General features: G+C 37.4%; 2 protein-coding genes across 5 annotated transcripts; one reads left to right on the forward strand and one right to left on the reverse strand.

Annotated features, from left to right (window-relative positions):
• The first annotated feature begins 10,895 nt into the window (after window positions 1-10,895).
• Window positions 10,896-14,158, forward strand: LOC119547867 (probable RNA polymerase II nuclear localization protein SLC7A6OS). 4 transcript variants are annotated; one of them, XM_037854901.1, is made up of 4 exons: window positions 10,896-11,178; window positions 11,851-12,311; window positions 13,537-13,715; window positions 13,775-14,158. In XM_037854901.1, exons 1-4 carry the CDS (start codon window positions 10,984-10,986, stop codon window positions 14,020-14,022), a joined length of 1,083 nt encoding a protein of 360 aa, XP_037710829.1. In that variant the 5' UTR covers window positions 10,896-10,983; the 3' UTR covers window positions 14,023-14,158. The 4 variants fall into 4 exon arrangements, 2 of the variants coding, with proteins under 2 accessions (XP_037710829.1, XP_037710830.1); XR_005219255.1 differs by lacking the exons at window positions 13,537-13,715; window positions 13,775-14,158 and adding an exon at window positions 12,515-13,445 and having other exon boundaries at window positions 11,851-12,444; XR_005219256.1 differs by lacking the exons at window positions 13,537-13,715; window positions 13,775-14,158 and adding an exon at window positions 12,568-13,445 and having other exon boundaries at window positions 11,851-12,444.
• Window positions 14,142-14,815, reverse strand: LOC119547868 (RNA-binding motif protein, X-linked 2). The gene is made up of 2 exons (XM_037854903.1): window positions 14,539-14,815; window positions 14,142-14,482 (listed from the first exon to the last, which is right to left on the reverse strand). The coding sequence occupies exons 1-2, from the start codon at window positions 14,761-14,763 to the stop codon at window positions 14,240-14,242; spliced, it is 468 nt and encodes a 155-aa protein (XP_037710831.1). The 5' UTR covers window positions 14,764-14,815; the 3' UTR covers window positions 14,142-14,239.
• Between the last annotated feature and the right edge of the window lie 32 nt (window positions 14,816-14,847).

Consider the following 14,847-nt stretch of genomic DNA (forward strand, 5'->3'; position numbering starts at 1 on the left):
TAAGGCTCCTGTCCTGTGTTGTGTTGGCTAACAAAAAACAGCTTGAGTGCCAGGCAGCCAGTAAGCAGTCATAAATTATGCAGCGACACAGAGTCAAAGGACAACAGCCCAGGACACGGCTCCTAACTGGCAGGAAAATGCAGTTGCGAAGTCAAGTTGTCCTTTTTCTAGGACCCCCTCACCCATCACACTCTATTAACTCCTCTTGGAGAACTCAAAATGGCTGAGCAGTTAATAAGAACAACTTTTGCGGGTAGCCGGAGGAGCAGGAAAAGCAGCAGTTTGCAGTGCAGCAGTTGCAAATTATGACAAAGTAGTGAAAAAGAGCCCTGGCAGGACAAGTTGAACGGGTTGAATGTGCCCCATGGCGGGCCAAAAGAGGCCCCAGAGAGGCGCTAACTTGTAGAGGTATACATAGACATACTGCCAGGATACTATGTAGTTTCAATTAAAAACACTGTGGCTTGCATGACCCAGCCATATGGAAATAGCATTTGAAAGTTAGTTGAAAGAAAACTAGTTGCAGCCATCAGGGAATTCACCAGAGATTCAAGCCAGACAATCTTTAAAAAATAAAATAGTACATAAATATATAAAAACAGATACAACCCCATTTTTTCACTACCTAATGCCTTAATTATATAAAAATTATATAAAATATTAAAAAAATGTACGAGTTTATAAGTAAATCAAAGCTAGCAATATAATAACAAACTAAGCCCATAAAAAAACCGCAAGTACAGATTTAAACACAGCAGATTAGTTACAGTCAGAGTCGAAGGCCTCCGCAGCCAGTGCTCGGAAATTTAGTATTAAGTTTAACATTGTATGATAAGCTTAATTTGTTAAATAAATAAATAAATAAATATATAAAACTATGATGTATCTATATTTATTTATTTATGTACTATTTTATATTTTAAAGTTTGTCTGGCTTACAGAAAAAATACTTATTTACAACAACCAAAAATCCTCTATTGTCAAATAAAAGTACACACATTTTATATAAATTCAAAAGACCTAAAAGCTTATTACTCTAATCCTATAAAAGCTTATTTAAAACTCCATTACGTTAACATGAAATATAATTATAATTACTGATTTCAGTTAATCGGATTACTGCATTTGAGTGTGAATAAAAAAGGGGTGTTAAAAGTTTTTAAACTTGTGATTGCTTTTAAAATGAAAAAATATTAAAAAGGATGAACAGGGAAATCGTAGTTCCTGACTTACAATTATACACTTCAGAAACTTTCTACCACCACTTAATCCCCCTCTAAATTTTGAGACAGCACAACATTTCCATTATCTTTTTGGCCACATTTGGTTCTTCAACAAGTTACAAAACTTCGCATCCCAGTCACAATAACTTTATGCAGTGGCACAACTGTGTTGCCCTGGAAAACTATATAAAGGAGTAAGAAACAGGCAACAGTTGTAACTGGGGAAAGCCCAACAGGTTAAGGAAAAGCAGACGCCGATGTTAATTACAAAATGTCCCCGCAGTTATGACAATTTGCAGAGCCACCCTTTATCCCTTACTGCTGTTCAGGGACATTAACTTGGCCTTCTGCTGCAGACGGCAAATTTGACAAACGGCAAAGGAAAACAACAAGAATTAAAAACCTAATGAAGTTTACAGTTTGCTCTGCAGCAATTTAATTAGATTAAATAAACTTTCGAGCAGAACAACCGTCAAGAAAAAACTCTTGAACAAAGTTCAGATCATTTGTCAGCCACAGTTATTGCCGCAAGAATTGCCAAAAATAAGCAAAAAACACAAACGAATTCCTTTGCTTTCGAAAAACTCAAACAAAAATCAATAAATGAGACGGAAGTCAGACAAAACCAAAAATACAAGCACCGCAAACAAGTGAAAACGAAATGCGGCCGTAACAACAATAAAAATTGATGGTTATCCCTAAAAGAAGTGAGACAATCAGCAATAAAAACAAAATCTATAAAGCCAAAGAATTTAAAAGGCCAAAAAATAGAAATACATTGATAAAATAAAAAAAACAGCTTCATAAACAGAAAAATATTTTGCTGAATCTGGGAACCAAAAACCTCTGTCAATGATTAAAGAGTGGAAAATATATGAAGGAAAGTTAAACAACATCAAGTAAAATCAAAAGATAACACGTATTCCTCCCTCTATGTGTACATCCTAACCATCCTACATTTTTTTGTCGACAAGTAATTGTAGCTTTGCGTACTTTTTAGGCCGCAGAAGCGCGTGCAAATACCATACTTGATATGAAATGGGAGGGCGTTTAGCCTAATCCGGCAAGGACTTAGCACGGCTGTTAGGTGTATCAAGCTGCTACTCGGAAATATCAGGCAGATGAAGATTGGAATTCCGGGGGAACTTGGGGTGGAGCCAAGGAGCAAAGTTGCCAGCTCGGCAGTTTAAACTTGGCAAGAAGCAAAAGGGCCATCTGCGATTTTTAATTCAAGAGAAAGGCAGCTAGAAACGCGTTAGAAACGAAGGTGTAATGCTCTTCCAGGTGAAGAAATACATATGTATAAGGAGTAAATTATAAGACTATATTTGAATATATTTTTAAAAGAACCAAGATGTTTCTTGATAAAAATATAAAAGAACATTTATAGCTTTGTTTTTTCCATCCCACCTTAATAGATGACATCTTTTGCCAGCAAACTGAACGAAAATGTTTTGAAGAGTATCGAAACAGGTGTACAAACAACACCACTAATAAAGCAGAATAACCATAAAAGCACAAGGCTCAGAATTCATTTTTTTTTTTGGGTTACATTTCGAAAAAAGGCAAAAATGGCCTGAAATTCAAATAGAAAAGGAAACACTTGAAATTGAAGTGCTGACGAACAAGGATGCTAAAATGCGAGTCCAATGTTACCCCACTTGTTTACGCTTGTAGTGTTTTGATTGAATTTTTTCCAAGGGAGGAAAAGAGCAAATGGGGAAGAAAAGCAACAATCTGCCGAAAGAACAAAATTATAAAAAGTCGGCAGACGGAGAAAATAGTATACCAAAAAAATATAAAATCCGGAATGTAGCGATCCGAATTCAAGTTTGGCCGTTGTCCATCGGCAGGTGGACAAGTGGGCTTATCCACCCGCTCCTTCAAAAGAACTCCTTCCATGGGAATGTGAATGTGCAGTGGGAAAATCCGAAATCAAAATGCGCGCAAAAATGGAGGCCAAATGGGGTTACAAAAACACAAACGCTGTCAATTCCCATGAGTGCCATGGTATCAGGCTTTTTAACAGTGGGACTAGACTGATAATTAACTGAAAATTAAAAGAAAACAAAATTCCATGACATTCTGTGCCCATTTAATGAAACTTATTGGAACTAAAAGATTTTTATAATATTTATTATTTTTAACACTTACTACCTTGACTAATTTATTGTTCATTAGTTAACTAACATTTTTGGAATGTGTAAAACCTATGCCATTCCAAAACAAAGCACCTAAAAGATGGCTACAAATTTAGGAGTTTTTTCTCAATGGACTATAATAATTTTATTTAAATTAAATTCAATAAAGCTAATAATAAAGCATGTATTCCACCGTTCACCTAAGGCCGTGGGGAATATTGCGAGGAGCAGCACTCGTTTCAAATGACAGCGGTTGAAATTGAAGTTGGCAAACGATTTTTCGAGGGTGGATTTTAAAATGCAAACATACTCGATACAGGGACATGGCAAAACAAGGGTAGCCACAGGTCCTGGGTCCTTGGTCCTGGGGTCTCGATGAGTCGGCGACCCGTGGCATAGCTTTACATGCCGCCACCACCTCTACCACCGGCATCCCAACACGTGTCCTGCCATTTTGGCCTGTGTCCTGGGCAGCTGCCAATGCCACGGCTTGCCTCAATTTATGTTTATCCTGCTTTTGGCCCAGGCCAAAAATCAAAACAGCCAAGAAACCCAAACAAAGACGTAGAACTTATCTCGAGGCAGTTAAATCAAGAACGTTTTTCCCATCGCGTGCCAATGAAAACGGGCAAATCCTGTGGATGGGGCTAATAACCAAAGCTAAACAATAGCGGAAATAATTTTATTATACTTGGCATGCTATTTGCATTAACAAGCAGACCATAAAAGTCGCCTGAGCAACGGATGAACGCACTTTCTGTTCCACTCTCTGGTGGCCTTAATATTAATGTCACTCAAAGTGCTAATGGGAAAAAAGGTCAGGAATGTTTTTCGTTTTCCCAGCCAAGCAGAAAATTATGGTAAGTGATGAGAAAATCTGGGCATTATTTTTAAAGATCATAAGATGGTTAACCGGTCGAATGCCTTTTTTGTACCTTTTCTCATTAAAATATAAAGTAGCCATATAACCAATTCTTATGAATTTTCCATCATCTATTTTATGTAATTTAAAGTTTGTCTAGACTTTAAGATGCAATTCAAGTATATAGCGTCTGTTCATATGGCTCGAATTTCAATTCCTCTCATATTTTATTCAAGTACAGTAAGTGGAAAGAAAAAGAAGCCAGGCTAAGCAGAGTATTCTGTAAAATGAAAATGGATTTATGCGTCTTTTGATAACTAATTCCCTTTGGGCAGCTGTCAACAAGCAGATAAACTGCTAGGCAACCCAAAAAATAAAAAAAAATACCGAAAATGTAACCAAACTCATGTTAAGCCGAGAATAGCAAGCTGCCAAGAGAGGGGGTATCCTTAAAGGACTTTTAGCGATATTGCGTCAGGGAACTGTGACTCATATTAGTTTGGGATTAAATGAAAAGAAAGAATTTTTGGCATTGCCTTCTTTGACACATGACCACCCCCTTTCCTACTGTCAGAGCTAAACGCCTGTCAAATGTGTTCGAAAAAATGGGCGAAAACAATTTGAGGCAATCAGATGGCAGGAGTACGTGACAAGAGATGTTCCCTCACTCCTTATACACTTTCAGAAATTAGATTATAAATTTATTTATTTATAGAATTTGTTATTGAAAAGGTACAAAAAGGATATGTTGATAATAAGAAATATAATAATAGGTAATATAAGTAATGAGTAATATAATATGGTAACTAACAAAATTTAGCTAAGTTATTAATATTTTTACTAGTGCACTAGTTGGGAGAACTCTGAACTTGAGTAGTGCAAAATGCAAACATCTGCTGCCCAATGGCCCCACCCGAGTCCAAAGGATTCGGGGGATGCTGGTCGAGTGTCAATGACCTGCAGCTCCTTTGGCTGAATGCTAACGAGGACGTGCGGCAAGTGTAGTGGAAAATGAGCTAATTTGTGCTGCGTTTCTTTTGGCCAACTCCACCGGCCACGTGTGGCCCCCAAGAAGAAGTCAAGAAATTCAATTGTGCACATAAATCATGCCCGAGACGAACATGCAGGACATCAGACAGGATGAACACGCAATCAGCTGTTTGTCACAAAGCATATCGGGTGAGTTGCGGATGTGTTCGAGGAGTGATTGGGCGGCAGTTGGGGATCCACGTGTGTTCGGGGGGCATGTCAATCAAGCCACAAGCAACCAAGCGCACCCACAACCTTGGCTGCACCACCGCCACCCACCCACCCACACCCACTGACCTCCCAGAAGGGGGTGATCTGAAGAGAAGGGACCCAAATCGCACCAGTCTCGAAATCATGCTGTGGGTGTCAAGTTCAAATGTGGTTGACTGACAGACTGATGTTATACCCTAAAAATGTTTAAAATTTTAAAAAATACTTCTCTTAAAAAATTTTTCCCTAAGATGCTGAAATAAACCTTTACGTCTCGCTGAAAAACTGTTGTATCTATCTATTTAAAAAAAAAATATTTCTGTATCCCTAAGATGCTAAAATAAACCTTTAAACATTTTTTCTTAATATTGTATATACATTATTATTTTCATACATTATATATCAATTAATATCAAAAGATATTAAAATAAAAACCTACCATTTAAACTAACTGAACGCAAAGATATGTTATCTATGAAAAGAAATAAAGGATTAATATTTGTTACAAAACAATTAGTTATCAAAACCCTTGAAAAAATATATATTACAAAAACTATCTTTGCTTGAAAGTAACATAAATATTTGGTTGACCGAAGTCACTACAAAAAGTTATTTTTAAGGGTATAAATTTATACAAATTAAGGATAGTTTATTAAGATGAAGGAACCAAGAAATACCAATACAATATTCGTTCAGAATTCCTCGAAAACCGAACTCCTGATGATTAAATATCTTTTTCTAAGAGGGTACCATAAAATGCAGACTCAATAGAAGCGATTTCATCAATGGCTCTCCAAAGCGTAGGCGATAATTTATTTAACAATGTGTGGCATGCGTTTTTCTGGGGAGCCCAAGTCGAAGCCATTGTCCATTCAAATGTAAACGCTTTGGGATGTGTTATCCCGGCCAGCTGTGAGCTTGGCTGGCTGGGAAACATTTGTTGCCCCGGGGCTAGAACAAAGGATAGAATCGTTTTTATCTGCCACAGCATTCACTCCTTTATTTGCCAAGTGCAAATTGCAAAATGATATTAGGGGGTGGATTGCTCGCTGCACCAAGGGGGTTGGCCCCCCCTTTCGGAAAAAGTGGCAGAATCAAAAGGGGCAGGATGAAAGTGGAAAGTGGAAAGTGCGTCCGGGCTCGGATTCCGCACCAGTCAGGCCGAGCAGCTCGTCCGTAATGAGCACGAACAAAATTAATGTGATTTGTGTCGAAGGGTGCAACGACTGTATTATCGAGCAGGAATACAGGATAATACGGGACGTCAGGAAGCCCAATGATGCTGGTATTGTGGCTGGCAGCAGATTTCTATTTGCACTTGTAATTGGCGCGTTGGTCCGGGGAGCAATCCCAATCCGTAATCCCTAACACTCCCCCCGATGTTTCGCTGCACAGTCATCGACTTTAATGAATAATTGAGCACACAATTCCCCAAAAAATAAAAGTGAAAAATGTTTGATACGTGAAAATTTCCGCATTTTATTGCCCATTTTGGATGTGGGTTGGCAGCCGGGGCCCCTTTTTATCAAATTCAATCAATTTCCTGGGCTTTTTAAATAAATATTTTATCACAAACATTTATTTTAAAATACTGTCCATAAATTGAAATTTTTATTGATTTCTCTACGGTTTCTGGTTTGTTAATCTAGATCCGTTATTGAATTGTTCAACAAAATAAACTGGACAGGAAAATAAATATTTCTGTTTAATAAAAGAGAGAAAAGTTATTATTTTTTAGACCACTAAATTGTAATACAAGAATTTATCACAAGCAAAAAACATATATATAAATGAACATTTATAATTCATACTTTCCCTTTGGCTGCCTTTATCATCTTCCATTTATTACCTACACATAATGAAGATGATAAATACATTATTGAAATGACCACAGCACTTGACCGTAACAACTTGTCCAAAACAAAATGCATTATAATGATTTATGGCCGTGAATCCCTGACCAAAAAATCAACCCTCTAGACAAATTAACAAGGATATATGATGATGATGATGCTTCGCTCCAAGCCACACACCCACCCAAAAAACAAAGGCTGTCAAAGCCACAAAGAGACACTCGACCCAAGCAGATGCCCGAAGGTGTTTTCCCGACCAAGTTTAAACAAAAATTAAAACACCTACCCTCCCCCATTCGATGTCCACTACCTCTCAGTCCCTTTTCCCCGTCTGAACTTGAAGCTAATCAAAAATGTTACACAAAAGAGCGAAAGGAAGGAAAAGGAAAAACAGTTGTAGCTTCTTTTACGACGAATTTTTCTTACTCTTTATTTTGTAGTATTATATTTTTAATATATATTATATTTATTATATATATATTATTTAATTAACAAGCTCGAAATATAATAAATATGTAATGAAATATAAATAATATTTATTTTGATGTTGATCCTTATAAGAAGTTACTAAAAATAAAAAATTAAGTAAATTAAATTTTCTAAGTCTAACTAAAAATAAAATAAGAAGAAAGAAGAATCAAATATGATTTATAGTCGGATGTCGTAGTTATGCTACCGTATAGAAAGCTGAAACAACAAAAAACTTGTGTTAAGCGAAAGTGCAAAAGTTTTTCAAGGAGTTTTTTCTGCTCAGCCAACAACCACCGAAAAAAAACCATAAAAAATGCTACGAACTTGGATGCATACTTTCTCGTTGTAGTGGCTAGAAAGCCAAACATTGTTGCCATGATTAGCATTTTATCAGCAGATCCTTTGGCTCATCATGCCGTGTCTTAGGACAAACACTTGGCCATCTTTATGGTAATTTAGTTTTTGCCAAGATGCGGCAACAGCTGACAGTGTTAAAGGAATGTTTCGCCCTCCCAAATGAGGGGAACCATCCAGCTCACTCCCTTAAAGTCGACTACTGGTAGGCAAGTAGTACTTGCCACATGAGGAAGCTGCGTGTCACATAATCAAAATTGAGGCAAACACAACCTGCAGGGTGCTTTTTATGTTTTTATGTGCGGATCCCATTAATTTATTGCCAGAGACATTGAGACACCTCCAGCCGAACAAAAGGCGACATTATTATTTCATTATTATGCCAAACGCATCAGGATCCCGCTCCCCATCTCCCCAATGCACGTGGGCAGGCTCATATTACATACAGTGTGGATTCCAAGGAGGATGGAAATGGGGTCTGGGGGAAAGGAGGCTTTTTTCAGAGGTGGCAGATGATTCATGCGATGGCAAATTTTTTGACGCCCGCCACATAAATAAAACAGGCAGCCCGGGGAGCTCAGACATATGTTTGGATAGTCATAGTCCCCGGGTCAAAGGGCCCGGGTCAGAGGCTGTAATATTTACTCGTAAATATTTTTATAGGCACTAAGGCTTCCGCACCGGATGAACAAAGCGCGAAAAGTCCACAAAGGCAGGTGCTCTATAGAGTTAAATTAAATATTTGTGCCGGAACTGAAAACCTTTTTCTCTTTATTTAAGAAATTGTGGCAAAATCACGAACCAATTTCCCGGCAACGCTTTTGCTATACAACTTTTAATTAATTAAGACTGTGCGCTTGATATTTCACATAATTGGTATATAACAGCGTACCCTGTTTTCGTAGAAATAGATTTGTATCGACAAAAAAAGAAAGTATATATATATTTCTCAAAATTATCTACCTTTCTTTCCATGTTCCTTATCTTTTTTAAAATCAGGATTAGGGATGCCGTTAAAAAAAAAGCATAAAATTTAATTAAATTCAATGTATTGTTTTAAGAATTTTCACTTTCCGAACACACTTTTACATTTGCAAACTTGTACTGACATTTTTGTTTTAAAATATTTTTCAAACTGGAATATGATATTTTAAAAAATAATACAAAATTACAAATGTATAAGTGGAAAATTCTGGGAAAAGTTTTTCAAAAAATGTTCAAATCAATTTTAAAATAAGTAAGTTAGTCAAAAAGTAAAAAAAAACTTATATGAAATAAAACCAGTTATTAAAAGCCTGCAATCCCTTTCTCAATATGGATAAAAATTCGTTATTCCGATTGAGTGGCTTATTTTCTCCGCTCCCAATTTGCCCAATACATTTCCAAGTTGCCAGAATCAACACTGTTAAATATCTTCCCAAAGAAACACTGATATTAACTAATATGTTTACAAATAATTAAAAATTACATATTTATAAGTTTAAAATTCTGGGAAAAGCTTATCTACTTTCTTTCCAAATTATTTTAAAAGTCTATATGATATATGAAGCTTTCCTTTTGCAAACCTCTTAAGTTCATGAAGACTTATAATAAATAAATCGAATTATTGGCAGCCTGTAAGCTCTTTCCCCATATGGATAAAAGTTCGTTATTCCGATTGACTGGTTTATTTTCTCCGCTCCCAATCTGCCCAATACATTTCCAATTTGCCAGAATCAACAATGTTAAATACCTTCCCAAACAAACACTTCACAACCCACCTTTTTTCGCAACGAACTTCGACTCCTGCTGCTAATCCTTTTGTGCGTGCGCGTGTGTGTAAACCATTTAGCGCCAATTAAAACATAATTGCGGCATTCGCGGATTGCGATCGGGCCCTAAATCATTCTCGGCCCGTTTTCGCTACCCATTTTGGCAGGACGAAAATTACGGCACATAAACGTTGAGAAACCACAACAAAATGGCAAAAAGCGCGGGCGGAAACATTCGAAAACACTCGAGCGCCATTCACCGTTTAATGGCTTCAATTCAATCTGAGGCTCACTTTAATCTTATTGCACTTGGAGCGTTGATTAAAAACACAAAACCACCGTTGTCACCCACACGGGCAAACATTTCATTTTAAAGGACGTAATTCCGACGAGGGATTTTTGGCAGGACCTCGAGCGCAGAAACCACCCGCTAAAACCACCACACTGCGCCGGCTAAGAGCAATAACTGTTATTCCTACGAGCTCCTTTTTGGAGTTCCACCCGGAATGGTGAGTTCTGATCAGCTGGTTTTGGGGTAGAACCCAGAACCGGATATGGGGGTGGAAATCGTTTGAAAATCCCGGGTGTACAGAGGAATTTCTATGACAAAAATTGTCAAATTTGAAACATGGCGGCGGTTTTAGAGACCTTTCAAATTTTGGAGTTAGCTCCACTTGCAGAGCGTATTCTTCCAGGATATATAGTTAAAACGTCATTAAAAATTACCTCCAGTATGTGAGATAATAGAAAAACCGCCAATTTCAAAAATGTTTATCATGGGCATGAACCGCCTTCCCAAGACAAGAACCAAAATATTTAGAAATTTCTTTAGCTCAGTCCACATTTTTACTTAAATGCTCTTTTTATACTTGAATATAATTATTTTCAATACAGAGTAGTTTTAAAATTAAGAAAACACCCGTGCAATATTGTCATCATTACGTTTTCCATCTCTATCACGTAGTTACAAAATGTATGCACGTATTTTTCGGCACGCCCCGAACGGTCACACTTCGCGTCACACATTTTTTAAGTCGCATCGAATAATTTCGCCCTGCATTGTTTAGCGAATTTGCAGATTTTATCATTATGCCAGCGGTTGTGCGTATAAAGCGGCGGATCGACGAGGAGCCCCACACTGCATTTGTGCTAAATGGCAAGCGGCGACGCCTCCACAACGATGAGAATGCTCTGGAGGATTCGGGCGCGGTGGCGGGAGCATCGGCATCAGACAAAGACGAACTGACCACCGTGCTCAAGTTTGCCGGCACGCTGGAAAAGCAGGTGAGAAATGTGTTTCCGGATCCTTAGATATTAGAAAAACCCATGGAAACATAAGCCACCTGACCAAAACATTTTATTGGTTCCATTTTCTTTCAACCGAACTCCCTGACGTTTCCTATACTGTTATACAAATGTTACAGAGGTCGATGTCCTTATCTATAAGATTTCAAATGGGAGAGATGTAACGATCTTTAATTAATACTCAATGTAAAAAAAAATCCATATTATTAGACTTGGCAGCATGTAACCATAGTTTACTAATTTTAATTATACCCCGGTATTCGTTTTACTCTTTAAGATAATTTAATAAATTATCTTTAGAAAAATAAAGAACTATAAGCATTGCCATTTCTTAAATAACAAATCCTTTTCCATATAATAATGAACCTAAAACCAAGTGCACCAAAACTGATACATACAAAGTTCTTAAAACTCTTATCGTAAAAGTATGGGGATATAGTCAGCTGCACTCGTACGATTTTATCAAAAGAAGGTCATAAGCGTAGTTAGATCGTACAATTTTATTTATATGAAAGCCTTAACAGGTCAATGCATATATTATATATCTCTATAAAATTTAAATGTTTGAAACCTCTTCAGAATTTTTTTTTTTTAACATATAATAAACTTTATATTCCTTTCCTAACTGCTGTTGTTAATATCTTCCCCTAGGACGACAGTGCCACCCGTCAGTTTGCGGCTGCCAGACTAAACAAAACCACGGCCCGTGAGTTGGTGCAACAGCAGCGATCCAACGATGCGGCCATTGCCAGTGCCCTAAGGCGAGATCGTCAGCGTCAGGAGGCGCAGCAAAATGCCCGTGAGCAACGTTTCCGGGTGGTAAACTGTCTGCGCAGTACCCTCGAGGATAATGCCACCGAAACGGAGTCCCCGGAGAACCAAAACCCTGAGACCAGGAGCCAAATTACCATTGTGGACATAGAATCTCAACAACAGCAACCACAGTCGGGTGCACAGAATCCCGTAACTCTGGATCAACAAAACGTTATAGAGCACAGCCATGATCAGCAACAGCCCGCTGATTCCGATGTGGGTTATGTTTACGATCTATATGTTCCCGAGAATGAGATGCAGGCCGCCTATGTTGATATGATGGACGACAACTATTTAAGGTTTGTCATACATATTGAGCCGCAGAAAACGTTGAGCCTTACCAATTACTATATGTAACCGAATACTATATATATACTTATGGCATATATGTAAGCGGTGTGTCTGTGTGTCGGTGCTAGCGTATCTGTGTGGGTGAGTGTGTGTCTGTATTCGTAGTCCTCGGGCCAAGTCTCATATTTACATATTACCTTTTACCATATAGACATAGTTGCAATCACTGTTTATAGCTCAATAATTCGATTCGTTCTCCATAAGGTTGTATTATCCGTTTAATTACTACAACAACTGCTACTGGTAAACATGAGAATAACAAAAAGAAGATAAAGAGAGAGAGAGAGAGACAAAGCCCGGGCAATAAAGAAGTGTGATGACACCCAACACCCCACCCACGACAATAAAAAAGGACTGCAACTGGCAACTCACATCACAAATAGTTCATTATCAGCATCTGACAAATGCCTAAAATACTAGCGATTGAAAGGATTGTCATGAGATTATCATGCACGATCTGAAAAAATTAATGTTGCTGAAAACAGTTTCTAAATAGAAATTATAAAAACGAACCTTTAAAGCTGTTAACAAAATTGTGTTTGTGAGATTCCGTATAATTTTAATATAATGTTATTTAATATTCCAATATAATAATATGTTATGATGAAAATATACTTTAAATAATGTATCATAAATATGTAAAGTTTTCATATTTCCCTCTTGCCAAAGTCTTTAAATAAAATAAATATTTTTAAGTTTTTTACTAAATACGAATTTCTTCGGGATCCTGTTGTTATCACGCACAATTAGTGCATTCTTTCGATAGAATTTTAGGCAAATGTCTCATTACGATAAGTTTTTAGATTTAATTAGCTTATATGTTAGTTTAATTTAGCTTGACAAGCACACACACACAAACACACCGCATATTCTAAACTGTTTTCACTGAGTATTTATCATTTAGTTTTCGCCAGTTGTCAGTTGCCTTTTTCGTTATTTTTTGCATTCCGAAATAAACAGAAAACAATAGTGCTGAAGTCTATTTAAGTGCATAGTTTTAGCTAAGTTTTTGTTTTATTTTTGTTGGGGTCTAGCGTTGCCCGAAATCGAAAATAAACTGAATAAAGAATTCGACATAAATACATGACAAACTTTGCTGTGTTTCAATTTCAAAGTGCTTCGCTCAATGAAAGCTCCAAAATAAACGTATTCATTATTTTGCCTAATCCACAGAGTGATTCCCGTGGGTGAGATCGTGCTAGAGGATTGCTACAATGATCAGGATGAGGACTACGACTCGGAGGACTCGAACCAGGAGAACTATTTTACGAATGATTACCCAGACGATGAGGAAGCTGGTGGCATGGGATCTGATGAGGAACTGTGCCGGCAAATGAACAAGTTTATGCTGGGTAAGGTCTTGTAAAGACGCCTTTATTGATTACGATTTTGAATGGTTTTTAACTTCCAGATGACGACGAGGATGAGTTTGCCAGCACCAGCGATGATGATGACTATGCCACCTACAGAGATCCCTATGTCCATACGATTGACGCTGAAGAAGACTCATTTGTGGACGATGTAGACTTCTATAATGTTGATCGTGAAAGGGGCAGCGCCTATGAACGCTATAAGCGAAGGATCCTAAAAGAGTTGGAGGACCAGGAAGGTGAAGAGGATGATGATGATGATTCATTTGCTAGTGCTGATGATAAATGAGGTTTTGAAAGCCAACTCATTCTTGCAGGCTTTAACGAAAGAAAGTTATATCTTATCTCTTAAGTAAATTAAATTTGAGTTAGTCTTAGAATAGGATAACAATAAAATTCTGGGCTATACTTTTATGGTTATCAAAGTGAAGTACTTTTTTTTATTAATTAAAAAAAGTTAAATTAACTTAAATCTTAATGTAAATATGTTTAAGTCTAGATATTTATCATCTATACTTCTTGGCGTCTTTTGATTTCTCGGTTTTGATGTGTTGAATTTGAGGTTTTGGTGCACAGCCTTCCATATAAAGTCGTAGGGTCTCCTCGTCCATCTTCTCGTTTTCCTTAGGAGGCTTATAGTCTAACACATGATCGACCCTCAGTGTTCTATCCATGATCTTGATGCCGTTTAGATTGTCGACGGCCAGAACTGTGGATCTTTGGTCCTCGTAGCACAGGAAACAAAAGCCCTGGGTATAAAAGAAAAATGTTATAAATGGTATCCCCAATTAAATTAATAAATTACCTTGGACTTTCCAGTTTTTGAGTCCCGGATCAGATTGATGTTCACCACTTCGCCATACTGGGAAAACACGCAGATTAAATCGCCCTCCGAAAGGGTATAGGGAAATCCTGCCACGAAAATCCAGGCCGAGTCCCTGTACATATCGTGCCAGCTCTTCTTTCCTCCATGTTGCAGTTCGTGTTCGCTTAGTTTAAGCACATTTTTCATATTTGTTAGGGGATTCATTTTGAAATTGGTTTATTTTTTTGTTTTGTTTATGATCGGGTGGTAATATGACAGCTTTTAGTTAGTTTAGAAATACCATACATT

Source organism: Drosophila subpulchrella, chromosome 2L, assembly GCF_014743375.2.
Source record: "Drosophila subpulchrella strain 33 F10 #4 breed RU33 chromosome 2L, RU_Dsub_v1.1 Primary Assembly, whole genome shotgun sequence".
NCBI lineage: Eukaryota > Metazoa > Arthropoda > Insecta > Diptera > Drosophilidae > Drosophila > Drosophila subpulchrella.